Genomic DNA, 27,349 nt, shown 5'->3' with positions numbered 1-27,349 from the left:
AGCGCGCCCGGGAGGGAGGGGTGGGCGGGGCGAGGTGTGCGTCATCCCGCCGCGCCGCCGGCCGGTAGCTGGGAGCGGCGGAGGCGGAGCGGCCCGGAAGCGGGGTGCTGGTGGGCACCCGAGCGCGGTGTTGGCGGGCGGGGAGAGGCGCAGCGTCCGCCGCACCCTGCTGGCCTGGCGGGCCGTGGGCCGCGGCCCCCGGGCCTCCGCGGTGTCTGCGCAGGCGCCGCCGCGGGAGCAGGTCGGCCCTCCAGCCCCTCGTCCGCGGCTGGCGAGGGGATGAGCACCCGACCCGGACACGAAGACGCACCGCCTGCCCTCGTTCTCCTCGGCGCCTCCCCGGCCCCCCGATTCTTCCGGGGCGCAGTTCTCGCACTTCCCAGGCCCCAGGCCGAAATCCGCGAGTCGGTAGTGGAAGAGTGAATGTAGCATTCCGCTCGCGGGCGGGGCAGCAGCCAGGTCTCCCCAGGCCGTGTCGTGCGTGTGTGCAGAGGTCTCGGTCCTCGGAGGAAGCTTTCTCCGCGCCTGCGCCGTTGTCGCGCTCAGCCTGCGGGTGGTCCTGGTAAATTGAAATAAGACGTTTTTAGGCCATTTTGGTTACAAAACTAAATCACAACAGACCCAATGGCTGTAGATCGGGTTATACGGGTTGCCTCATAGGGTTTTATTTATTTCCTGTCCTCGTGCAATTAAATACAATCATCTATCATCACTTTTAGCAATCGCTACTATTTTTTGAGTGCTGTGCGTGAGATACTTTTCCAGTGTTATCTGTAATTACTGCAACACTAGATTATATCCCGTACCACTTACAGTTAAAACGGAGGCTCAGAATACTTTTTCAAAGCAAGTGGTACAAGGAGTCTGAAGAAGAGTTCAGATTGAACGTTCTGAGCATAGGTCATTGGCACCGCCCCACACTGCCCTGGACAAGACACTGGAGTATCAAGGGGGAAAGGTGTGGGTGGGTGCGCGCGCACGCACACACACGCGCGCGCGCGCAGACGGCGGGGAGGGAGGAGAGGCGCGTTCCTAACAGGAAGACGTAAGGTCCTGAGTCAAGGTATTGCAGTATCTAGTATTTCTTGATTTGAAGTAGGATTTTATTCCTAATTAACATGAGGTTAATTATTCAAGACAATATGTGCTTGAAAGTTAACTAAAAGTCAGCTTCTCGAATTGTGTGTCTCTTGGTAGGGGATAGGGTATTGTTCCCCAAAGCTGAAGGTTTTAACGACTTGAAGAAGCGCGTTCCCTTCGGCTCCAGGAAGGATGAGCCGTCGATGACTCAGTTGACTCTCGTTTATTGTGTGCTGGGGGCTGTGCTGTGTGGTGGGGGTATGTTCTGTGTAAGACCCGACCTTGGTGCCCTAGGATCTTACAGTTTGGTTAAGGCTGCAGGGTAACTATATTGCACGGGCGAATACAGCCGAAGGAGGACATTTCCTAAAGCTTCTGTTGCCCTATCCAGGGCCTGCAGTAATGGAGTAGATGGGCTTTTGTGCAAAAATACGTTTGCCCGCCACCTGTCACTCCAGAACCAGAGCTCCTTGCTTAGAGTTCAGATGCTTTTTTTAAAAACGCAAGGAGTCCCTTTTGATATCAGAGTAACCCTTTAGGATTACATTTCTGTATCAGGCAAGACAAACCACACCAGGCTTTGAAGGAAGAGAATTAAGAGTTAACAGTGTAGAATTGTTACAGAAAGAGTAAGAAGAAATGTCTACAGGTACTCTGGACTTGGCGGCTGCAGGGCTCACTCACTCCCTTGTGGGACGCTGAGAGAACCAGGGCAGTGGTTGGGATTTTACAACTTAGAGACGTGGTGGAAGGTCCCACCCAGTTGAAACTTGGATCTCTGAGGAGGAGGTTGTGCCGCTCAGCTACAGGGCGGGCCTGACAGTTCTGGGAAGCAGACCTTTGAAGAGCAGGCACTGGACAGCTGGTGGTGTGTCTGGTGGGGGCAGGGTGAAGAAGCTGGGCCTACAGGTGCTGGGAAAACTGCAGACTGGATTCCGCTACTGTGCTGCTGCTGGGGAGAAGCTCCACGGGACAGGGATTGGAGGGGAAGGCCCCGGTTGCAGGCAGCAGGAGCGGGTCCCATCTTCCCCCCGCTCTCTTGCAGTGTCTGTGGTCCCTGACCGGCTGAGCAGCGTGCGCCCTGTAGGTCACAGCGTAACTGCTTATTTGGCACACGTTCCTTGGGTCTGTGGAAGATTGGGCTGAGAGTGGGAAGTGAGGCTTCTGGGCAATGGGAGGAGTGAACTGTGTAACGGGGATGCTGAGTAGGGTGCGGGAACTCAAGATGACCAGCCTCCAAACCAGGGAGCTGCTAGGGCTTAATCCCTCATGTTAAGACACACAGCCCTTGACTTGATACAGCAGATGAAGACCCCGTGATAATTTTAGTCTCAGAGTGTGACTCCTTTGCAGGTTTATAAGATGATGTTAGTGTAAGGTAGGGATAATTATGAGGATTTGGGTATTATTTAATCCTTCATGTAAAAGCATGGTTTGCTGCTGCTTATACCACATGAGGATTCAGAGCTGTGCTTTTTACTTGCATTTTAGTTTATTATGCTTGATTTTCTGCTTTTCCATTCTGCATTAAAAAAAATTGGTCATTTCAATAACTTTGGGACAGTATAGGAACGCTGAAAGGAACAATGCACTATCCACAAGATGTACCAAGCTTCTGTAAACTCCTATCTTCACAAATATTAAAAATTTCACATCTTCAACATTTATTTGATAAAGGTTATGTAAACTATCTTTGATTAATATTTAATCACAGTATTTTAATCATACAGCTTTCACGATAGCCAGAAAGTGTGTTAACAGTAGCTATACCTAAGTGTATTCTGTACTTAAGGTAGAATGGGATTTTCTTGTAACTTGAATATATAATTGATATTACTCTGTTTTTACTTCTTTTAAATAGTGTCTTCTATGTCTTATATTTCAGATGCCAATAGAGGATCCGATTACCACTTGTCTTTCTCCCTCAGTCTATGATATGATCTGTAAACTCGGGTTTGAAGTCAGAGAAAGTTGTGATATCAGTGGCATTGTAACTCAGAGGGGTGAGGTGTGCTGGCCGAGCATCACAGCCTGTGTGACTTACACACAGTCAGGTCTGTACGTTCTCTGCACCCCAAGCAGCTGTCAGTGTTGTTCGATTTAAAGAGTCTTGGCTGTAACACTTTCCTTTCTGACCGTTGTTTCTTTTAGTTAGAGGTTGTTACAATACAGACCTAGCTCAGAAGAGGAAAGGGATCAGGCGGCATGGGAGGGAGTGAGGCCAGAGGAGCACAGGAGAGAGAGCAGGGCACGGAGCCGAGGAAGGCCTGTGTGAGAAGGAGGCCGCGGGGTCAGAGGCTCACTCCGGGCCGACAGTCGACGAGAAGAAAGTGGGGTCCTAGGAATTCTGGGTAGGAAATGGCCCATAGGGTGTTACACAGCTGTCTTAAATGTTCCAGGCTTTGTTGTACATGTTTTAGAGCAGGGATGTGGGTTGGGAAATTTAATAATAGTTATAGGAATTGCCAGCGAACATGCTCTGGCCCCAGAGTTTGTAACACAGGCACATGCACCGTGCGAGAGACCATGCCAGGTTGTAGTCTCGGTGCCGATTGTGAGCAGAATGGGAAACGACAGCCCAAACGGTGCTGATTGTGAGCAGAATGGGAAACACGGCCCAAACGGTGCCGATTGTGAGCAGAATGGGAAACACGGCCCAAACGGTGCCGATTGTGAGCAGAATGGGAAACACGGCCCAAACGGTGCCAACCGTGAGCGGAACGGGAAACGGCCCAAACGGTGCCGACCGTGAGCGGAACGGGAAACGGCCCAGCACAGCATGACTACCACAGAGGCGCACGGAGGCGTTCTGCGGTGCTACGCGCGGCGCTATGAGGGGTGAGGAGCCTGTCGCCCTGAGCCGCGGGGCTAAGTGAAGGAATAGGAGGGCCATATCGTTGTGTTTGCTTGTGTACATATAAGTATTTCTTAATACTCCGAGGAATCAGTAACTGTAGCTGCTGTCGGAAAGAGAACTGGGTGGCAGAAGGGAGACCTTCGCCCTTTGATATTTTCTGGGTGTGAGCCGTGTGAATGTTGTTTCAAACTTACCAAAAAATTAAAACAAAAAAATTCATATGTTCTAAAATAACATCATTGGAAATCTCACAGTCTAATAATGTCAGGTAAAAAAAATCAGGTTAAAATATTATCTATACAGTATGAACCCGATTTTGTATAAACTTACAAGTAGAGTGAAGAAAATATTTTCTCTTGATTAACCTTTTTGTATTTTCCAACCTAGTACACTTCTAACAGTGTATTTTTCTTTTATTATCAGATCACCGTGTAACTTATTTTCAGCAATATCTTAGTATCTTTATTGTAAGTTCAGCTATAAACTGGTTGTTGATTTCATGGAAACTTCATAATTAAAGTACTTTTTCTTTGATGCTTAGGCATTTTCATCACATGATGAGGAGCTGTCGTACTAACACTGGTTTTCTTATCCCTGAAGCCCAGAGTCTGGATTACCGGGGCACTGTGCGGCTGCTGGGCCCTGTGTGTGAGGCCGTCCACCAACATTTGTTATCTCTGACCAAGGGGGAGTTTGACATTCGATATGTGCCATGGCTGCAGTGGACAGCTTTTCCAGAGGTTTGGCTTGTGAACAACCTTTAGAAATGCAAGACTTTGCGGAGTCTGCTTAGAGGCCCTCGTTACCTATTCATCTTAAAGGGGTCTCCTCCATCCACTAAGCCCTCCGCCTGTGAAAAGGCCTGAAGGATGCAAGGGAAACTGAGAATGTTATGCAGTCGCCGTGGCCTGAAACATCCTTGGAACAAAGGATGTTTTTGGTTGCATTATCCGTAGTGGGGTTGGAGAGTAGCTAGGTGTGTGGGTGCTGGTCCTGGGACAGACGAGGATGGACTGCTCCAGAAAAAAGCAAAGACCTTATGGACAGACAGTAAGGTGTTCTTGAGACAGTGGGAAAAGGAAACCAGGTGGGCATGCTTGGCTTGTGGAGGGTGAATAGAAGGGAGGAGGGGTAGCGTGGGGCCAAGCCCAAACCTTGTTTTGGCTGGTTTGTTGGTTGGTGCAAACCAGCCATTGCACTTGGCACATTCAATGACCACAGTAGGGCAGTAACTATAAAAGGTCTAATTATAAAGTACTTCAGATTTCCTGATGTAGATAGAAGGGTCATTGCTTCTCCCCTTGTAACAGCTCTTACGTGACGGGCTGAGCTGCCTCACGTTTATTGACTTTTAAGAACTAATCAGAATGGGAAATAAGATTTAGGTCAAAGTATTTGACTTTTCAGTTTACAGTTATGCCAGATTTATTGCTTTCAGTAAACACTTAAATGAAGAAAAAAAACGTTCAAAACTCCTTAGATACTAAACATTTTTTTGATTCTTTAGATATTGTTACAGTTGAGTCTTGGACAGTGCAGGGCTAAGGGTGCCCACCCTGTGCAGTTGTAAATCTGCATGTAACTTTAGACTCCCTCAGAACTGAACTGCTAATAGCTGACTCTTGACCACAAGCCTTACTGATAATGTAGTTGATTAACACATATTTTAGATGTTTTATGTATTACATACTGTATGCTTGCAATGAAGTCAGCTAGAAAACGTTATTAAGAAAATCATGAGGAAGAGAAAAATACACTTACAATACCGTACTGTATTTGTGGAAAAAATCCACACGTAAGCCGACTTGTGGAGTCCAAACCTGTGTATCTGTATAACAAATATGTACCCATACCAAGAAAGTCATGAAGATATACCAACTGAAACCTTTAGAAGTTTGAATTTCATAAATCGTATTGCTTGAGAAATACTTGGGGAAATGTTTCTTACTGATCACAAATTCTAACATGTTTTGTTCTACACAGTTATTTCCTGAAATATTTGATGCTTTGGGAAGCCTTCAATGTCCCGCCATTCCTCTTAGCTTAATGAAACTGACGGCATGTCTAGAACGGGCTTTGGGCGATGTAAGTGTGAGACCTCTTTCTTTGGTTCACTAAAATATCTGAATGAACATCAGACTTTTACAGCTGTCCTCAGATTTCTTGATTTTAATTCTTGTTTTCCTATGAAATGTAATCATCTGGCACAGATGTTTAATATTTTTCTTTTTCAATGATTATGAAATCAAAACATTGGTGTCTTCAGTACTTTTCTCCCTCATTTGTACAAACAGTGGCTTTATGGGTGGGTTTTTTCTTCACATTGTTTGGCTCATTACAGTGCAACTGTAAGACAATCCTTGTTTGAATTGTAGGTATATTTACTGAATGGGAAGGAATGCCCCTTTCTTTTGAGAGATCTGCTTGCGTCTGAGGAGCTTGCTGAGGTCTTTGGGCGGTCTGTGGTAAGCTTGTTCACCTAAACCTGATAGAGTAGACACAACACAAAGCCGTTTATGGTAGCTCTACTTTTGTTCCTCAGAAATTGATGCTGCATTAGGAAAAAGTTGATGATAGCTGTAATTTGAGCATATTCTCCTTTCCCACCTCCCCTTTCAAAATTGCCACTTTCCAGCCACAAGACACACGTCTCTTATCCTGGGTCTTAGCGTGGTATAACACCCTCTGGTGGGACGGCCTCGGGGGGCCAGCCGGATGAACAATTTGAACTCTACTGCTTTCATTAATTATACATTAATAATTATTATAATAACGTATTCTAGAATAAAATTTTGACCATTTAGGGAGGGATACTAAAGTTTTATCCTAAAATATCCATTTTTTTTAACATGTGGGAATTTATCCCGTTGTGCAACTGTTCAGACTTACAGTGAAAAAAACTAGAAGCCAATTTAAAACCATGCAGAGCTGTATACTTTGTGAAAATCTTCAACAGGCCATGTGACCAAGGCTGTTTAAGACGAATGAGTAACCTTTTGGCAACCGAGTGAGGCAGGATCAAGGTGTAGAAGAATGCCAGGTTAGCGTCCTGGGCAAAGCTGAGCCTGCCGAGCCAGGACAATGTTTAAAATACTGGTGTCTAGACTTGCTATTTTTGGATAAGAAATCTGTTTTCAGTAAAGCTCTCCCACTTTACAGTGGTTCCTTGTCAGCTTAAAGAGCACTTTGTTCAGTGGAGAATATGGAGTGAAGACCAAGTACAAAATTCCTGTAGTTATACTGAATTCTGAAACAGATCCATGTGTTTTGACCTGTTGTTTGTTGTCTGTCTGGGTGCTGTTAGCCTCTTGCTGACCTGCAGCCAGTCTCAGCCCCAGATCCTTCTACTAGTTCATTGGCTTCTGTATTTCTGATTGCCCAGGTGGTATGAACAATTAATTAAAGTTAATGGTAAACTAAATTAAAAATAAATACAGCTAAGAGAGTGTTATTGTGATTATTAGGATTAGGTGTTACTATTCAAGTATTAAAAATTGATGTGAGCCTGAAGAGTTTCTGGAGTTGCATGGAGAGACTGGTTGCCAAGGGTTCTGATGCTGAGTTGAAACCCTCTTTGTAACTTCTGCTCTGGCTTGTCCTGCCCTTTGAGAGAAATTCAGGATTTCTGCATCCATTTCCTCCTCTCAGCAGGAGTCCTTCAGGCATCTGAAGATGGCTTTCCTTCCTTCTCCATGTCTTCTGGAGGCACACTCTTCCTTCTCAGATGACTTGGTTTTGAGTTATTTTAGTCTCTGCATATCTTCCATTATCCTGAATCTGTTCCAAAGTGTTGCCCTCCAAACCAAGAGCAAGCCCATGGACATGCATGAGTCTTGCCGTCTGATAAGCAGGATCCCCATAGTGGGCGTCTTTATAAGTGGAGGAGAGAAGCAGGTGAATGGTGAGCTTCCAGCCAACAGCTAAGTAGGGGAGGTCTGGGCTGGGGGCATCTATGGGCCAGCCCCTCCTCACGGGGTCCGCCTCCTGTGGATTTCCCATTCCCCACCTCGTGTTCTGTTCTATCTAGGTAGTAGGCATGCTTGATGTGCCGGATGAAACCAGCACAGCCTGGGACGGAGCTCCTCCCCCTCTGTAGCTCATGGCCCCGAGACCTGGCTTCCAGCTCTCCGTGCTTGTATCCCTCATCTGCACAGTGGGGTTAATAGTGGTGCCCCCCTCAGAGGTGGTTCTGAGGGTGGGTGAGTAATAAATACACACAAAATGTGTTTGACGTGCTAAATGCCCAGTAATGTTTGAATACTATCACAATTACTAGTACTACCGCGTGCCAGACAGTGTCGGGTCTGCTCTAAAGACGGAAGCAGACGTTCTCCCACTGCTTTATCAGTTTATTCCGTAGTTCGGTAAATATTTAACTGTTCAGTAACCTGTTCTTAACCTGATTAGATGGACGTGCTGAAAGTCTTCGTCGGGTCTCCATGTGGACTCAACCTGCGTAATACCCTGTGGCACGGCTTTGCCTCACCTCACGAGATCCCCCCAAAGTACGTTTCTCTCTTCTTTGATGTACTTAAGAGTTTGTTTTATCTTGAATTTTACATCGGGGAAAGATGAGAGTTTTGAGGCAGGAATTTGAAGATCAGATTGAAGCCAATGAACACCTGGTGTGTGACAGGGTTGGGACCCCCCTGACTTCCACCCCAGAGGCAGCTGTGAGGCCGAGCTTCGCAGAGGTGACAAGGGGCACTGCCTGCTGGGGGGTGGGAGACCCTGAGAACTGCACTCTCGAGCCTCCCAGCCCTCGTGTAGCTGAATTCCCACAGCCAGGGGGAGTTACCTGCAATTGAATGGTGTTGTACTTTCTTAATTTTAAACTTGTTCTTTTGAAAGTAAATCTCTTTATGTGTGTGACAGTGCATTTTTCTAACAGATCCTGTGGTGTTTTGCACTAGATACTGTTCAATGATGATACTGTTGACCGTGGGATTGGGTCAGCTGCTGAAGAGTTACTTGCAACAAACTAAACTTGTGTTGGCACACCGACCTTTCATAGCTCTTACAAACCTTGAGGATTTGGCCATTTTCCCTGGCAAGTATTATACTTTACAGTTTCCCCTGAATGTGTCTTCATAAAGGTAGGGATAAAGTCAGGAAGTGGCAGGGGGACTTGAGCCCTTTAGATGGACTACTTACTCTCCAGAGGCAGGAGAAGATGAACTCTTGAAGCTGCTTAAACTTTGCTCCATAAAACCTCACCTCCTACAGGGGTGTAGGGGCTGTATCTCTGATGTAAATCATGGCAGGAGTAACCCAGATCACCTTAGTCCTGGCAGTCTTAGCCTTTTTGTGCCCCGGACCCTTCGGTAGTCCGCTGGCTGTCAATAATACATACTTTTTAAGACTATTTTTTAGAGCAGTTTTCAGTTTGGAACAAAATGGTTAGGGAGGTGCAGAGATTCCCCTTAAGCTCCCGCACTGACACATGCAGCATCCCACCGCAGAGCACATTTGTTGCCAGGGATGAACCTGCACAGACACATCATCATCAGGCAGAGTCCATAGTTTACCTCAGGGTTGAGTCTTGTTCCTCTCTCTTCTGAAAATGTGTCTTATTTTTCTTGGCGTGGTCAGCTGGTCAGCCCTGACGTCCTCTCCTCACAGCTGTGGCCTGAGTCATAAAGAGGCCATCGTGCGCCTCCCCTTGCCCCAGGGGTGCCACGGTCACCTACGACTCGTGGGCCTCCTGCCCTGAGTCCGCTTACGTTGTTCTTCAACTGATTAGGGTGATTGTGCTTAAAACTCTGTGTTATTTTGCAGACGTTACTTCTGAGGTACTTTCAGTGTTAGAAGAAGTGATGAAGAAATCCACTTTCATATTAAAGGTCATGTTGCCGTACTGGGAAGCTGCATTAATCGGGTTTAGGTCACACAGGTAAGTGAGGAGGCTGGTCCCTCTCCAGGACAGCTGAGCTTAAAATGCCTTCACAGTGCTGACTAAAATATTACGCATCAGCCTTTTGGTGTAGTCAATACCGATAATCATTGTTTGGAATCAACTTTTCGGTGTCATTTGGGTTCTTAGAGAGAACCGTGTGTCCTGTGTTAAAGAATCCTGCAACCAGGAGGAGGTAAGTTCGACTCTGTTTTCTGGGGAGCAAAGCAGATGCACGTGGACGTTGTGAGGCCCACGGCCTTTGCCTCCCTTCAGGTTCTGTTGTCTGTGCGTTCGTTCGTACCTTGAGAACCCACCCAAATCCTGGAATTTGAGTATTTCTTACAAGTAGTGGGAAGAATTGGGCAGATCTTTGATGACATTTTATTCTGGAGCTCCTCGTGTCAGAACAGTGGAAAATAGATTTAAACTCACGAGTCTAAGGAGACTGTGATTCTGCATTGTTTCTCGTGTTATCGAGTACTGTCACCCCTCCTTGCCTTGATCACACATTGGTAATATCTGGAACAAAGCACCGTCATTTGGGGTCGGTGCCAGTGTTTACTTTCAAAGCTTGAGATTTGCCTATTTTACTTCAATTTCACAGGTTTGCCGACTGTGCCATGTTGTTACTGACACAGCTAGAGACGGGACTCAGGAGAGTCTTTGCCGCTGTTAACCAATGTCCAAAAAGACTTCTGACCGCTGAGGTACACACACTTCTGTGGTTGATGGTGGTTGCCACTGTATTGACAGTTCTCTGCCTAATTAAAAGTTTTTAATGTCTCATTTTTGTTTACCATTAAATGAATTTTTTAGCTAAGAATTTTCTTTGGAAGGCTTGAGTGTTGTTTTTTGTGGCTTCCTATTATAATGATTTTATATGGTTTATAATCATTTGTGATTTTGTTTTTGATCGTCCTGTATTTCCAAGTATTTCAGACTTGTCAGGAAAGTAGAAATGGCGTGTAGCATTGTAGCCGCAGGACGCAGCTCTGGGCCAGAACTGCCAGGGAGCTTGGGGAAGCTTCTGGGTGGCCCTGTGCCCAGTCACCTGGCAGCGGCAAGGGTGTGTGTGTGTCGGGGCTGCACCTGTTTCTCTCACTCGGTCAGCTTCCTCTTTCCGCCCCTTTCCAGAGGCATTCCTCACAATTCTGTTCCCAACCCTGTGCTCCCTGGATCTGCCACGGGAGATCTTACTCCCTCCCACGTCTTAACCTCCCTGCTTCCAGGGGAACAAAGATTGGAAAATACTTCGAACCAATGAAAGCGAAAGCCTGACACAGGCTGAGCTGCTGATGCGGCTGGAGAGGTGTCGGGACAGCAGTTTGTCCTGTGAACGGCAGGTGCTGTCCCAGGCAGTCGTCTCCTCGAACTCAGCTCGCCCTCCTCCTGGGTTAGGCTTACCCCGTTTGCTGAACGTTTTCAGGTCTCAAACTACTTTATTGCTACAAAGCTCACTTTTCCTCCCACAAATTTGTTCTCTGGTGTTCCTTATTATCGCCGTCTGCTCAGGCGCTGGGTACCAGCCTCCAGCACCACCTTGTGCTGCATCCCCTTCATCCACTCAGTGTCCAGCCCCACCCGCCCGTTCTCAACGCTGAGGCCTCACCCGGCACCTCTCCCCGTGATAAATATTCTTTCATGGACTCATCTGCTTAGAACTTTAGTGGCACCCCAGTACCTGCAGCGAGCTTTGAGCTTGCGCAGGGCATCCCGGGGACCCCATGTGGACCCGCCTTCCTCCGGTCTGTCTCCTCTCCTGTCGGATTCCTCCAGCATAACCAAGGCCCCTCGCCAGTTCCAGAACATGTCTGTTCACAGGCTTTGCCCACTGTCTCTGCCAGACCGCTTCAGGCCACGTGAGTGACCTCCCAGAGCCTCGACCCCTCCGATGCAGCAGCTTCTCTTCCCTGCGTCCTGCCTCTGTTTTATCTCCGGGCAGTTCTGCTGTGCCTTCTGTGCCTGTTTGTACAGGTTTCTGGTGCAGGCTCCTTAGGAGTGCAGTGCTCACGTTTGTGTCCCCTGATGCCCACGCCTGGTTCCTTTCCCATCAGCTCTGCCCTGGGCAGTGCCAGGAAGTGTCGTGCAGCGTCTGTCTCCAGCAGAAAGAGCGAGAACCCCGGTTGTCACAGCTCTCACTCGAGTATGCTTGGGATTACTTCACAGGGGTGTAAATAGATTCAGTCATTTACATGTTATTTGGCCACACAAGTAAATAGCATGACTGCTTTTTATCAAACAATGTCTTAAATTGTAGGCCAGGCTCTTGTTCAGAATAAACATGGCGTCAACTTATTTGTAAGGCAGTGCACATGTGAAAATGCTTTATAAAGCTGTAAAGTGCTGTGCACAGGTGGTCACTGTTTCCTGAATACTTACAGCATAAGGCTCTGAGGTCAGTGGAAGATCAAAAGATGAGTAAGACGGTGTGACTTTAAGAAGCTTATGTACGAGGTGTGAGAAAGAAGACATTTATACCCATTCCTTAAACAGGGTAGAAGTTAATGCCTGCAGTTTATGGAGATCAGTGAAAAGTTCAGTATTTAGTAGGCAGTTGGATACTTCGACTAGAGCTCAGGAAAAGTTTTAGGGTCAGTAGCATACATTTGGGAGCTATAAAGATACAGACTTTATAGGTCTCTACGTCGTAATAAATGCTGAAGGAAATTTTTTAATGTTAAATTGAAAATACGTTAAATGAGACACTTTTTTTGAGAGCTGGCTTCCACAGAATGCTGATTTCATCACAGTGTGTGTAAAATCTTACTGAATTCCCCAGCAGCCTTTCAGGATGGGCACTACTCATGTCCCGTTTTGCAGAGAAGCCTAGGTGGGGAGGTGCGCAGGGTCTCGCTTCCAGGGAGCACGGAAGCCAGGAGTAGATGTTGAGAGAGCCAGCTGCAGAGCCTGTGTCTGTAGACAGGACCAACCACACCAGGAAGTGTGCAGAACACAGGCTGATTGTGGGAGGACACATCCAGTTATGCTCATTTGCGTGTGTGTGTGTGTGTGTGTGTGTGTGTGAGTTGTGCTGTGTGATGAGAAGAACCTGAGCTGAAGCACGTGGTGAGCAGATTTTGAACAGGGCCCCACTGCCAGGCTCACCGTAGGTTCCCCTCTTCGATGATGTGCCCCGATGCCAATGGCATTCTTCCCAAGGTGCTGCTATGTTTAGATTTATTTTCAAAAGAAGGTTTCATATTTGTGGCCATGTGCTAGAATTGATTTTTCTCCTTTGAGTACTTACATTTTGTTTTAATTATTTCTTTTCTTTCCTTTTCTGAAGTCCACGGCTCTTTATACCACCTTCGATGAAGTAAGTAAACTTTTAGGGAGTATCTGGAAACAAATAAAACATTGTTTTTTACTACACAGAAAATGTTGATAATCATACCTGCAAAAAACCTCACCTTATTATAAAGTGTAGTTTTCAGGCTAATTTTGAGATCCAGTATGATTAACCTAGTTTCTGAAGTTATGGAAAGAGCAACATTGGAAAATGCTAAGAGATACTAATATTATATGCTATGATTATTTAGATGTTACATTTTAGATTTAAGATTAACACTTCTTTTGCACATGAAATATACATGAACTGCGATTGTAAGTGCAACGATGCATTTAATCTGTGAATTGGGTGTGTGAATCTAAAGCTGAAAATCTAGACTAGTAAAAATTGCCATTAAAAATATCTTTTATCACTTTAGAGTATAGAGGCTTTTATGTGTGTGTAATCCTGGATAATAATTCTCATATAGCCTGAAGTGTGATTTCACAGAGTTAGCTGACAGGAGGAAACAGGGAGAGTCTCTGTGGAGAGATTTGGGTGTTTAGATTACTTTGCCTTTAAGAGAACTCTTAGATTCCTTAGTGAATGGGTGGGGGGTGGGATTAAGTAATGTGCCTGTTTACCCGTAGACTTTATTCCACGAGGTAAATAATTTGCTATAATTTAATACATAATATGTTTGATGCTGTGAGGATTAAATTAGATAATGTAGTCCTGTCTGTATGGGATTAGGGTCTATTGCGTTGGACTGGGTGGTTGGGTTCCAAACTGGTGTGTTAAGAAGTGGTGTATAAGGTAACTGATTTATACTTCTATCCACATACACACACACACACACGAACACACACGTAAGTACCTGTAAATACACACACACTTGAACACACATACATGCGTGTACTTCTAGATGTACGTAAACACACAGATGATACAGAAGCGTATGCACAGATGTACACAAATCTGCAGAAATACACGTATACACATGTAATACACATGAGTGTATGTACGCACAAATACACAAATATACATCCACACACATCCATACACATCCACACATAAACACACGCACACGTGTGTATGCATTACCACACATATCCATATATGCATATAAGTACACATAAACACCCATGCACACACAGTTAAGATACATACATATTCATATGTATTCCTAAAGTCATCATACTGGTTAAGAAAACGGGTGGCTGCTCTGTCTTTAAGACTGTCCTTATTTCCTTTGCTTGGGCTTCTGTAGCATGTTGTAACCAAAGATGCTCCATCCTTTGACTCTGAAGGTTCTGTATGTACATGTGTGTGCACTAATTAATTAATGTATTTATTTTTGGTGTTTTAGATATTGGCAAAACACTTGGATGATGGTAAAATCAATCAGCTTCCTCTTTTCCTTGGAGAGCCTGCAATGGTAAAATACTAGGCCTTTTCCGATCTCATATTCCCCTATTTATGGATGTGGTTAGCACTTCTCCAAAATGAAGTTAATCTTGGCTTGTGATCTGCTCACAAAGAGCGCTTCTGAACCACCCCCGCACTGTCTCAATGTCACACTCGCGGCCAACTGCAGCTTGGGCTTTAAGGCCCTTTTTCTGAGGCCTGCTGCTGGAGCTGCCCTGCCCCCAGGTGGCCTGTGAGTGTGTAGCGGGGACTGTGGTGCTGGAGGGGGCAGATAGTGATGTCCAGCCGGGTCCGTTTCCTGCTTAACACTGTTGTTTTTTTAATGAAGCTATTACAGTGGCTACTTCGGACTCTCAGTAGAGTTTTTATATTTCTTCCTTTTCACTGAGCATTATTAGCAGCCTAGGTTCTAATGTGTGACATTAGTGGGATTCTGCGCGGTCTCTGGGTGTCGTTTCTGGCAGCAGGAAGTGAGGGTGAGTGGGCTAGTTTACCTGACATTTGTCTCCCTCCTGAATCTCCGGGACTGCTCTGTCCACCAGCCACTCGCCCGGCTCAGCACTTCTGACTCTTTCTGCTCCAGCCTGCACTGGGGAAGAAGCAGCTGTCCTCATCAGGGGGGCTTTCCAGAGGAGGGCACAGATCTGAGAGAGGCCTCAGGACAGGGAGGGGCAAGGGCTGTGTTGAGGTAGGAGGAAAGTTAGCTTCCAGACGTGGACACCTCTGCCTGTTCCTTCAGTGGGATGTGAGTAAGACCTGGTGAGTTTTACTAAAGCACTGGTGCTGTCCACTTCCTTGTCAGTCCTCCCCAAGCAGTGGGGGGCAGTTAGAGAGACCAGGGCTTCCCAGGGAGGGTCCTGCCCCCAAGCGGCGGGCTGCAGTTAGGGACCGAGTTCCCAGGGAGGAACCCAGCATGGTACCTCAGCTGTATTACCTTGATTAACTGTCTCTGAAGCTCAGTTTCCTCATCTCTGTAAGCCGACACTGCTGTTCCCTAGATAGGTCAGGCATGGCCCATTCTTTCTTCCCTCAGTTGAGAAAACTAACAAGATATTTTCTCTGTTTATATTCTGAAAGGAGTTTCTTTGGGATTTCCTAAACCATCAGGAGGGCCCCCGTATAAGAGACCATTTAAGCCATGGGGAAATCAACTTACCTGAATTTCCGAAAGAGGCAGCAAACCAATTGCTTGCATTTTCCGTTGTACTTTTACTCAGATTCACTGATGAGGATCTGTCAGCAGCCCTTAAGGTAATGTATAAGGAAGAGAACCATTAGATGCACTGTTACTCAGCTGTGACAGAATACAACTTATTTTCAGATGTAATTAACCCTTAATCACCTTTTCTTTAAATTTATGTGAGTTATAGTATGCCTCCATCAGAACACGTAATTGTGGCTTGATTTGATTATGTGCATATATTTACTGCAACAGGTAAACTGATATTGTGTGATCAAACCAAAGAACCAGTATAAAACAAATTAAATATATCAGAAAATTTTACAAGTGACAAATTGGTCAGATGGAATATTTGCATCAATCAGTAAACTAATTCTTTTATTATTTTATAACAAATAATTTGGGTTAGTTATTGATATTCTAATCTGTTTTTCAAATTATGCATGTCACAGTTACTGTAAAGATTGTTGAGAGGTTCAGACAAAACGGAAAACGTGATAGGAAAAGTGACAGCACTCAGGAAGGCCTTCTTGTGGGGTGAGCACTGTTCGCGGGTGGGCATCTGGCCCACGAGCACACGGGAAAGCTAGAGGAAGAAACCTGTTAGTGATCAGCAGTCCTTCTACCTGATTTCTACCAGCTGTCTGACATTTTTTATCAGTATATCCTCATGTATATAAGCTATCCCTCAAGGATGGGTGAGTTCTGACGTGTGGAACGCTCCTGATTACAGTGTCTCAAGTAAACATCCTCGTTCACTTGGGCACATGTGTAAGTGAATTTGTTCAAGTACAGTTCTGAAGCAAATGTACCAGTAAGACCATGTTTTTATCTCCATGTTTTGTGTTACTTTGCTTTTATTTGTTGGAAATGTGATTCTTTTGTGAACGATTAATGTCTTTTGCTCCATTTTATGCGTTTTTATGGTTTATTAGCCGCATTTACCACTCCAATGTTTGTGTTGCTCCTTATTTGTCTTGAAGTTTTGAGGTCTTTTTATTTTGGCTTATGCATTTGGAATTATTCTTTTTTTTAAAAGCTTTTTTAAGATTTTATTGTTTATTTGACAGAGAGAGACACACAGAGAGAGGGAACACAGGCAGGGGGAGTGGGAGAGGGAGAAGCAGGTTCCCCGCAGAGCAGGGAACCCGATGCGGGGCTCGATCCCAGGACCCTGGGATCATGACCTGAGCCGAGGGCAGACGCTTAATGACTGAGCCACCCAGGCGCTCCTGGAATTATTCTTAAAAGACTCTGCATTCCAAAATTATGAACATATACATGCATTTCCCTGGTACCTTTATAGGGTTTTTTCCTATTTACATCTTTTGATCCGGCTGGAATTTTTCATCTGGGAGTGAGAGAATCTAGGTTTACTTGTTTTTGTTTTTTTGTGTTTTTTTTTCTTTCTTAGACAAAAGGCTTGCAAGTTGGCCTAAGAGCATCTGAAAGACAAACATCTTGGGGCACCTGGGTGGCTCAGATGGTTAAGCGTCTGCCTTCGGCTCAGGTCATCATCCCAGGGTCCTGGGATCGAGCCTCGCGTCAGGCTCCCTGCTCAGCGGGAAGCCTGCTTCTCTCTCTCCCTCTACTACTCCTCCCTGCTTGTACTCTCTCACTCTCTCTGTCGAATAAATAAATAAAATCTTTAAAAAAAAAAAATGAAAGACAAACATCTCTGTAGTGTGTGCGGTGGACTTGGTCTCCTTGTGTACCCGTACTCACCTTTGTGACAGAGTTCCGTGTCTGTAAGGTTACTTTCCCATCTCTCTTTCAGAATTTCCCCACCTCCTCCCTATTAGGATTGTAGGCAAACTTGTTAAAATAAACACAAAGCCCAAGACTAACCAAGCAATAAACAGGAATGGGCTATTGATGGATTCATTTAGGAGCAATTGATGGTTTTTACAATAGTGAACATTATTCCCAAACGTGGTGTCTCTGTGTCCTCAGGCTTCCCTCGCAGAGCCTCCCCCTAAGTGGCAGTGCCATCCAGAGGCCAGAATCTCCTGTCTTTACTTGTCCACGTACTCCTGTGCCGTGTGCTGGGCCAAGCTGCCCCAGCCTTCACCTGCCCTCCCTGTGGTGGCCCCCCGTTCTCTTGTTAGTGCAGCAGCCAGAGGGGCCCTCCGTAGGCCCTCCCTCCCCCCTCCCCCGGTCTCGGACGAGAAGCCGTGTGCTCTGCCGGGCCCGGGGCCTCTTGTGGCTTCATCGCCAGTCTTCACACGTGTGAGTTGCAGCTGCCCCACGAGGAGGTGGGCCCGCCTGCCTTGTGCACAGAACCTCTCGCTGTGCGGTAGGACTTGGGTCTTTGAGCAAACGAAAGGTTTGCGTTTGGATATTTAGTGACTCTCTTTGTGCTCTTGAGAATTCTGGGGAGTTACTGCTTCTGTGTGGGAAAGCGACTGATTGATCATTGGTATATTAAGTTAGTCAGCTGTCAACTCACTGACTTTTCTGTTTCTGATAGTTTTTAGTCAGCCAGTGTGGATTTTCCAGCCACACAGTTATATCAGCTGTAAATAATTTTATTTTTACTCTTTTTTTCAACATTTACATGTTTAGCAATGTGACTCTTTTGGTCGTACTGATTTTTAATGTTTAAATTCCCATTCTGTTTTTTTTGGAGACATTCTTATTTTCCAGTTTGGAGCCTTTCTTCTTTCTTATGTATTTCTAGTGCCACTGATTTTGGACAAAGAGCAGATGTGGCCTTTGTTATTTATCATTGTTAATTGGCTTCATTTAAAACACCTCTGTTGGTTATGATTTGACCACTGTCTCAGACCTGTTTTGGTGAAGTCTTGCTCTGTTATAGCTGAAGGAACATGGTGAGACGGGGGCTCTCGTGTGACTCAAATTCAGCAGGAGAAAACCAGGGGCCTGACCACATGTCGCGGTAACCCTTGTCTGTTTTTTCTGAACCAGGAAAAAGCAGCGATAAAATCACTGGTTGGTCTTGCAGAGGGTTACCACGCCCACTTCCACCCAGTTTCTCAGCTTAAAAAACAGGTGAGCCGCACATGGGCTGTCGGGAGGGGTATGCACGGCACCTGTGGCAGAGATGCCCACTGGTCCAGGCGGCCTGGCAAGCTGGACCTCAGGGTTGCGACTGGAGGCTGTGCTCAGGAGGTGGCCTTGGCCACACAGCTCTGTCCCTCCGAGCCTCACATCCCCTGTCCAGCAGAACAGTAATGATGGTGTTTGTTGTTTCCGGTGATTTTAGTACTTGAGGTGTGGCTGCTGGGTCAGCAGGTTGTTGCCTTAACTCGGGCAGGGTTCCTTTTACCAGGTGAGACCAGAGCTTGTTCCCGTGTAAATTAGATCATGGAAACCACAGACTTTGAAGCATTTCTGCCAGGAGGTTCCAGTATGGAAATGAGCTTGGGTGCTTTATTCTCCATGTAGCTGGATATGAATGTGCAAGGGGCAAGAATGGGGTGGTCTCTAAGAGTAGAATAGTCATGATCGTTGCTAATGCAGACATTCATTAGTGAGTTGGCCTCTAAATGGAAGCTGTGGGGTCCACACATAAGGGTTTAGGGAGAGATTTACAGCGGCAGCTGGAAGAAACTGCCTGAGAGGACAGAGTGTCACTGATGATGCCTTAAGAGAAGTAGTGTCAGCTAGAAGGGGCTGTCGGCAGTGGGCGTGCAGAGAGTTCTAGAGGTGTTTTACTCTCCTGGTGCTACGTGAGGGAAGAATTCAACCCGAATACTTGTGCCCCGTGGGTTCTAGTTCAGCAGCGAGTCATCGGGCTGCAAGGGAGGACGCCAGGGGTCTGCAGCACCCTGACCTGCAGAGTCAGAAGGGAGGAAGGGAAGGGACAGAGAAGGGACGTCCCAGAAGGAAGGGAAGCTTCAGGAAGGCAGGATTTGCCTGTAGACCTCCGCCCCAAATCTGCAGCCTCACGGGCCCCCCTGCTCCTTGGCCGCTGCTGTCACGGCCCTGGTGGAGGCCCCTGTGTGCCTCCCGGTGGGTGTTTCCGGCCCTCCCCCTCCCCTGCAGCTTCTTACTCTTGCTGCCCGTGATGTATTCACTTTTCGTTTAGCGGGGTCTTGCATCCCATTCTTTTTAAGGTCATTGCTCTGTTTACAACTGCATACATTACCCACATTCAGTGGTGTCAGTGTTTAATTTGCTTACACTTTCGTGAGTCAGAAATTTGGCATGGGTTCCCCTGGTTCGGTGTTCCATCCGAGAAGATGAGAAGTTGGTGCGGGGCCTTCCAGTGAACCAGGGAGAGGTGCTGCCCTTTCTGACCTGGCTTCCAGAATCACACACATCCTCGCTTACATTGTGTTGTCGGGGGGAAGGCCACTCGCCAAAGCATGTCCTGATTTGGGAGGGGGCGAGGACCTCAGCTCTCAACAGCAGGGGCGTCAAGAGTTTGCTGATACGTTTTACAACCGCTCCGCATATTAACTACCTTCTAATCTCCTGTTAATTTTACTGGCCTTCGCTTATCTGATGCTATTGAATAACTGAGACCCACCACCTAGTTTTAAAATGTTGTAAGATCTGTAACAATTTTGCCAATATATATCTCCTAGAAAGTGATTGCTACGTTCCTAATAGTTACAGAAATATTTTCCAGACGGTTACTGTAAAATCTTTAAAAGCAGTAGGACATTTTCCTCTCAGGTGCTGAGCTGTGAGAAGAGCATCAGGGTTTGGCCCCTCCTGCCTTTGCCTGAAGAGGCCGAGGAGGCAGCCAGGTGAGTTCTGTCCTGGGGTCATGCAGACCTCACCATCCCCAGTGGATGCCAACCTCCATGTGAGGTCTCAGCGGCGTCATGGGAAGACGAAGTGCAGGGGGCTTGCTAGGCCTCGGTGAGCAGGGCAGGCCACTCGGTGGAGGCGCAGGGGGCGCGGTCTCCCCGCTGAGGGCCCAGCCCGGTGGTGGGCCATTTGGGGAGACCAGGATCACAGGAACAGAGGCAGCCTTTGTGGGGAGGGGGATGGGGTCCACTCGAAGTATTTAGCGGGTGATTAGACATAGGATCTAAAGGTCAGGAGAGAAGTAGGGTTGGAGAGAGATTTTGGAGTCAGGATATAGCAGATCCATCTTGTAGGAATAATACTTAGACGGTTTGTTGCTTATCTTTTGTCAACAATGTATGTTGCTTTTAGCCTATCATTTATTTTTACCATTGCCTCTGACAGTGGCTTTTTCATTTTATATTTGGGAAAACTACGTTGCAGATTAAGTGAACCATTAAACATTTGCACGGCACTGCTTGGGCTGTATCTGCATATCTTCTGTTTTTCAGATTAGAAGGTACTTCTGAAACACAGGCCTGCGAGGCTTTAATCACAGAAATCCTAAGAGCGCTGCCCCGCCACTTGCCCGAGAGCCGTGGTGTTGTCAGCGACTGGGACAGTCTTTCCGCCGAGAGGTGAGTCTCCGAGAAGTGTCGGGAATTGCTGGAGCACTGACCAGCCGTGTCGGGGCCCCACACTCAGCTGTTTTCTGTGTCGTAACGTTTGTGAGCTTGAGGCAGCATTCGACCCCACTGTGGTTGTGCCGCCAGAGACCGGGGAGCCCACCCTCCATGGCTTGTGAGGCGTTGCTGTGCCTGACGGAGCTCTCCTGCACATTCTGCCCCCCACAATTAAGTGTGCGTGCGTGTGTGTGAGGCCTGCAGAACTGAGCACACTGTGTAACGGCCACTGCTCCCCAGAAGCTGACCATCGGGGGGCCCGGGCAGTGAACATACCCCATGAGAACTCGCACTCTAATCCCCAGGTGGCCCCAGGTGATCCAGGAACTCTGCGGCACCCCTGTCCCAACTCTCTTCTGTCCCAGAACCGTTCTGGAAGTGCTCACTGTGCTCCGAAACATCAGCACACACTGCGCCCGCGTGTCCAGCCAGGTCGCTGCCTCTGTGGAGCTGAGATACCAGCAGTGGGTGGAAAGGAGGCTGCGCTCCCGGCAGAGGCAGACCTACCTGCACATGCTCACTAGGTGTGTGGCTCGTGGGCCTGGTCCGGAGACGCCCCGCTGGGCAGGGGTTCTGTTGGGATGCAGCTCTGATTCCTACTTTCAGGGGAATACTCACTTGCAGAGGACACATAGTGTGTTAAACACTGTTGTGATTTTGGTGTGAGAGAATATGGGTGCCACTGACCCAAATGAATATCTGGATTTAAAATATTAACAGCAAGTTAACTTGGGTATGCCAGCATTCTGGTTCCTTACCTGTTGTGTATTTTAGGATGTTCTACATCCTTAAGAAATTACAATTTTGGACAAATTCCTGGAACTCTGGGTTGAGTGGTATTTGTATCTATAAAGCTTTTAACGGGTTTTCCTTGGCTGCTTCTGAAAGGTACACTCTAACCAGCAGTTTATAAGATTATGCCTGTTATGTTACATCCTTCCCCAAACGGTATATTTCAGAAAAATTCTCTACCGGTTTCATGAGCAAGATAGTATCTTACTTTGATCGGAATATCTTTGTGTCCTGGAGACATTGAACACATTTCCAAGTTTGAGCCATTTGTGTTTCTCCTTGTGAGAGTCATTTACCAAATACCAGACTATAGGACAGACGCTGCAGACAGAGACCCAGAGCAACTGCTGGACGCAGAGCCGGTGCCGTCTTGCTCCTGAGCCGTGGTGGCTGGGAGGCCGGCGGCGGCTGGCCGGCACTCTGGGGGCAGGGGCTGGGGCAGGTGGGCTGTGGCGGGGCGGGGGCCCACAGGGAAACCGCCACAGAGAAGCCTTGAGAAGGCTGAATTCAAGTTCCCTTGAAAAGGAGTTTTCACCCATGAAAGTTCAAAATTCTTAAGTTTGTCAAATTTTAACTTCATCTATTTTAGTATTAAGCTTCTGTCTCCTGTGCTTTACCTGATTTTATTGCTGATTGCCCTGGAATTGGTCAACATTCATGTGGTTCATGGAAAAAATACTTATGAATATCAACAGTATCTGAAGTAAGTGTGTTGTATGTATAAGAAATGAAACTGTTTTAGTAAATTTAAGTGATTTTACTTCTATTGGTTATTTTATTTTATTATTTTTTTAAGCCCACAGTCTTGGTTGGCTCTTTACTGTTTTTCTCTGTGGATTTTGGTGCAAGTTTGTGAATCTTTAAAACTAACACCCATGTAGGCTCATTTCAGAAAATTAAGTGTGATGAGCTTGCAAACGCTTTCAGAATTCCTCTCTGTGTCATAACACCACCAGCATGCGGAGAGTGATATTGCAGGTAGCACGTACCTCATGTTTAAAGTAAATGTGAAAGTAGGACTGGTATTTTCTTAGGGAAACGTGGAACCCAGGTGGGAACCAGGGAGGCTGCCACGCAGAATGTTAACGGATCGGTGGCTCCAGGTGACCCCCCCCGCCCCCCCATTCTGCACTGGGGGTTCGTCTGTGGTAGGCCATCTGAGCGTGCATGATGGGAGTAGCGCCCCGGCCCCCGGCCCCCAGCACTGCGTGCCAGGAGCTCCACATGGTGACAGTCCAGAGTGATGCAGACGTTGCCAGATACAGTCATCCCCAGCTGAGGACCACTCTCTAGATGAAGGATCTGTGGACTTTCATTATATTATTCCTTTAACTTCTAAGTTTGAAAATACTCAGAATTAGAAGTTGGGGAATGTTGCCAGCCTACTTGGCAAACTGGGGAGAACTCGGAAAATGGAAGCAGGACCTGACCCCACCTGTTGGAGAAGAGCCCGGGAACCATTTGATAAACACCTCAGCAGTGCTGTGTCCGAGTGGAAAGTGTCTCCCGGGAGGCAGTGCACCTGCATTGCGAGGGCAGGTGTGGGATGCCCGGGGCCAGAGAGGCACCCCTGTGGGGCCGCAGGGCCTGCATGCTCCCCATTGTGTGCATTGCATGCTCACATGGCATTTAATCCAGGCAGTCTCTAACGCCTTTTCTGGAATGCAGTTCCATCACGTGCAACCATCCTACCTGATGTGAGAGTGAGTTTAACAAGGTGCTCGGGCGTGTACCTCGTCTAGGGTCCAGCCACCTCTCCAGGGACACGTACGATTCAGCATCTCTTCCTCTAGCTTCTGTTCTCACTTCCATTTTGCATGTGGTTCTTTTATTTGAATTTACAGACAAAAATCAACTGCAGTACCTTTTTTTTTTTTTTTGAAGATTTTATTTATTTATTTATTTGACAGAGAGAGACAGCGAGAGAGGGAACACAAGCAGGGGGAGTGGGAGAGGGAGAAGCAGGCTTCCCGCTGAGCCGGGAGCCCAATGAGGGGCTCGATTCCAGGACCCTGAGATCGTGACCTGAGCCGAAGGCAGCCGCTCAACCGACTGAGCCACCCAGGCGCCCCTTAAGTGCAGTACTTTAAATTCCAAAATGAAAAGAGTGCATTTAAATCATTGTTGCATTTTATAATAGAATAAAGAAATTAATTTCTTTTCGTTAAAACAGGTTCTTAAAGTCGATCTTGCAGTACACGGAGAACCTGGTGACTTACACCAGCCAACAGAAGAACAAGTGGAATGAAACGATCAATCTTACACATACAGCTCTGTTGAAAATTTGGACTTTCAGTGAGAAGAAACAGATGTTAATACATTTAGCCAAGAAATCCACAAGTAAAGGAGGCTTATGAAAACCCTTAGAAGTCAAGATGCTTTTGGCTACATCTGAAAACTCAGCCTGAATAGGCTTTACTAGCATGGAAATTGAAAAGTCAAAGGTAGAGTGGATTGCAGGCTCTGATTGATCAGGGATCAAGTTCCGTTTCTCTGCAGTTTTCTGAATTGCTGTTTCCGCGTTTGTGTGAACCTCAGGCTGGGTACCTTCCTGGGACCAAATGGCCGCAGCATTTTGTCCACCATGACACAGTGTCCAGGGGGAGCTTTATACCCACACGTCACCCAGAAAACTCTTGAAAATGGTCACTGTGGCCAGGTCATCCGGCCCCCTGTCTTTACTGGCCAGACTGGGCAGGCTCCACTCCTGAGCTACCACTGGGGCACGGAGAAAGAACGTGGGCCAGTCCAGCCTCATCCCTGGAGCGGAGAGCAAGGTTGGATGATCCAGATCCTATGGGACAGAGTTGGGGAGGAAGGTATGGTGGGCAGACGGTGCCAGGCAGCAGGTTTGCCCGTCTGTGGCCAGGAGAGTAGGAGCCCTGGCACATGTCTGGGTAGGAGGGTCTTGCGTAGGAGCGGGGAGAGCCGGAGGACTGAGGGTCAAGAGTGCAGTCGCTCCAGTCCTGCTCGGAGAGCTGCAGTCTGATTTTCGAGGGCTCTCTCTGGGCCACTGCAGTTGTCTGGAGCATCCATCATCCGGCAGCTTCACACCCGCTGTGAGGCCGTCCCCAGCCTCAGGTCTGCATGTGCGCTAGGCCTCGCACAGTGACTCGTGGCCTCTCCACCGTCCCTACCTCCCAGGCAGGTTCTAGCCCATGTTCTAATACAAGGAACGGTGCCCACTCTGTGTGTTTCAGGCTTCTCTGCTGTCGGAGAGCAGTGCCGAGGAGAGACCTCAGAGGGAAGGGGTGGTGCTGTGGGAAGACAGACATTCCAGCACATTCCATCCATCCCTTTGCCAACTCAGCACCCACCACCCCTTTTAAACTAAACTCTGGTAAGGACAGAGAGCACCGAGCTTCTGCCCCTGTGATGTGGCCGCCTCTGGTGCAGGTGTAGACCCCGGAGCCCCCGCGTCCGGGCTTCTGCCCCTGTGACATGTTCTTTTCCAGCGGTCACACCCTCCCTTGGACATACTCTAATTTAAAAGATAATTTATGGTATTAGCCACTCTAAACCCTCCTGATGTTAGAGCTCAATGAAAAAGGGGAAATAAAAGAATATTTACCAAGCACATGAAGAGATAGGTGGAACTCCTGTGCTTTTGCACCTGGTGAGCTGGCAGATGTTGGTATTAAAAATTCCCTTTTCTATAACTCATTCCATGTTACTCTGCCCTCAGTCACTCACTTCTGTTGGTGGTACCTCACCTGGTGGGTTGACCCAGACTTTATTCCTGAGAGGTCTCCCTCCAAGACGTCTTCCTGGTTTGGGCAACTTGTTTTCCATTGGTTCTGATTGCTGGAAATGGGAATTCTAGGAGGTTCCCCAGAAGATCTCTTAAATTCCAGACACACATCTGCCTGCCCCTGTCTGGCAGTAGGCCTGTCCCCAAGGGAGTGGGGAGCAGTGGCCTAAGCTGTGACAGTCAACCGGCTTTGCCTTTTGGCTCGTTGGCATGAGGTGTCCAGTCCAGCCGGGTGGCCTCTCAGCCTGCAGAGGCCAATGGGACACTTGTGTCCCTCTGTGGAGATCTCCCTTAGGAACAGATATTCACACCAGCAGAGCCCCAAATCCTGAGATCTCGTGAACCGTCCCTGCGTCACATGCTTTCTCCCGCTGTGTGTTCTGGTGTGGGAAAGACCACGTCGTCAGGTCCTGAGGGCAGTTCAGGGCACGAGGCACCGCCCCAAGCTGGCTTCCCAGTCGGAGCACCCCGCCATGTTGCCCAGCTGGCTCTTGGGAGTGCGAAGCCTGTGCCACGGTGGGGATAGTCCAGGACCTCGCTGCCGGACAACTGCGGGAGATGGACCTCTTAGAAGCAGTGCTGTCAGAACCACGGCAGTGAGTAAGGCTTTCTGGGAGCCACTGACAGGCACGGAAAGGTCACGACGTCCACAGACGGGTCGTCATGTCCCTGAACTCCAGGGGTGAGCGCCCACACGGGAGATGGCATCTGCGTGTTGCTCCTTCCGGGAGTTCTAGCCGCTTCCCCTTCCTCGGCCCTCAGCTGAGGTCCCACCTGCCACTGATTTCCAGTGCTGTCCCTTCCGAGACCCTGACCGTCACTGCCCGCTTTCTTGGCGGCGCTCTCCAGGTAACATGGACAATGACATGTGGTGCTAGATCTGCGGCCCCCTGCCACACTGCTTTCAGGATCACCCTTGGGGCTCTCGTGCCACTGGTTTTCACCGTTAGCTGGTACCAGCGTTATTCTTGAGAAATCAAGTAGAACTGTTTTACAGGCGGGGCGCCTGGGGGGCTCAGGCGGTGACGTGTCCGACTCTCGGTTTCGGCTCAGGTCGTGATCTCAGGGCTGTGAGATGGAGCCCTGTGTTGGGCCCTGTGCTCAGTGTGGAGTCTGCTTGAGATTCTGTCCCTCTCTCTAAAATAAAATCTTAATAAAAAAAAAAAAACTTGGGCGCCTGGGTGGCTCAGTTGGTTAAGCGACTGCCTTCGGCTCAGGTCATGATCCTGGAGTCCTGGGATCGAGTCCCGCATCGGGCTCCTTGCTCAGCGGGGAGCCTGCTTCTCCCTCTGACCCTACCCCCTCTCATGTGCTCTCTCTCTCTCTCTCACTCTCTCAAATAAATAAAATCTTTAAAAAAAACAAACACCTTTTTTACCGGCAGCCGCTCAGAGGAAACTCTGGGCAACCACGGGCACATGATGAGGGCGTTGTTGCTGTAGGTGCTGGGAGACTGAGCCATCTGCTTGCGGTGCCTTCAGGACACGCTTGAGCCCAGTCTTGTATGTTAACGATGACATGCTCCAGCGACTGCCCAGCCCGAGGCCGCGAAGGGCCAGACGGTGCACTGAGCAGCTCGAGTCCTGTGGGAACCAGGTATCCCTGGTGAAGCGCAGCGTCCGAGTCTGCCCTGGCGTCTGGAAGGCAGCCCAG

General features: G+C 47.8%; 1 protein-coding gene across 13 annotated transcripts; it reads left to right on the top strand.

Annotated features, from left to right (window-relative positions):
• Nucleotides 1-109: 109 nt before the first annotated feature.
• Nucleotides 110-26,819, top strand: ERMARD (ER membrane associated RNA degradation). 13 transcript variants are annotated; one of them, XR_003521330.2, is made up of 19 exons: nt 115-562; nt 2,966-3,134; nt 4,538-4,677; nt 5,921-6,022; nt 6,313-6,402; nt 8,345-8,442; nt 8,851-8,987; nt 9,716-9,830; nt 10,438-10,540; nt 13,120-13,149; nt 14,471-14,539; nt 15,607-15,780; nt 18,638-18,721; nt 20,354-20,427; nt 20,983-21,108; nt 21,459-21,677; nt 22,535-22,648; nt 24,119-24,389; nt 25,146-26,819. XR_003521330.2 is itself a non-coding variant. In XM_027601458.2 (18 exons), the coding sequence occupies exons 2-18, from the start codon at nt 2,966-2,968 to the stop codon at nt 24,300-24,302; spliced, it is 1,968 nt and encodes a 655-aa protein (XP_027457259.1). In that variant the 5' UTR covers nt 112-562; the 3' UTR covers nt 24,303-26,819. The 13 variants fall into 13 exon arrangements, 11 of the variants coding, with proteins under 11 accessions (XP_027457262.1, XP_027457259.1, XP_027457260.1 ...); XR_003521329.2 differs by having other exon boundaries at nt 116-562; nt 24,119-24,722; XM_027601458.2 differs by having other exon boundaries at nt 112-562; nt 21,519-21,677; nt 24,119-26,819.
• The last annotated feature ends 530 nt before the right edge of the window (nt 26,820-27,349 follow it).

Source organism: Zalophus californianus, chromosome 7, assembly GCF_009762305.2.
Source record: "Zalophus californianus isolate mZalCal1 chromosome 7, mZalCal1.pri.v2, whole genome shotgun sequence".
Taxonomy (NCBI): Eukaryota; Metazoa; Chordata; class Mammalia; order Carnivora; family Otariidae; genus Zalophus; species Zalophus californianus.
Note: the sequence above shows the minus strand (reverse complement) of the source record. Positions and strands in the feature narration are given on the sequence as shown.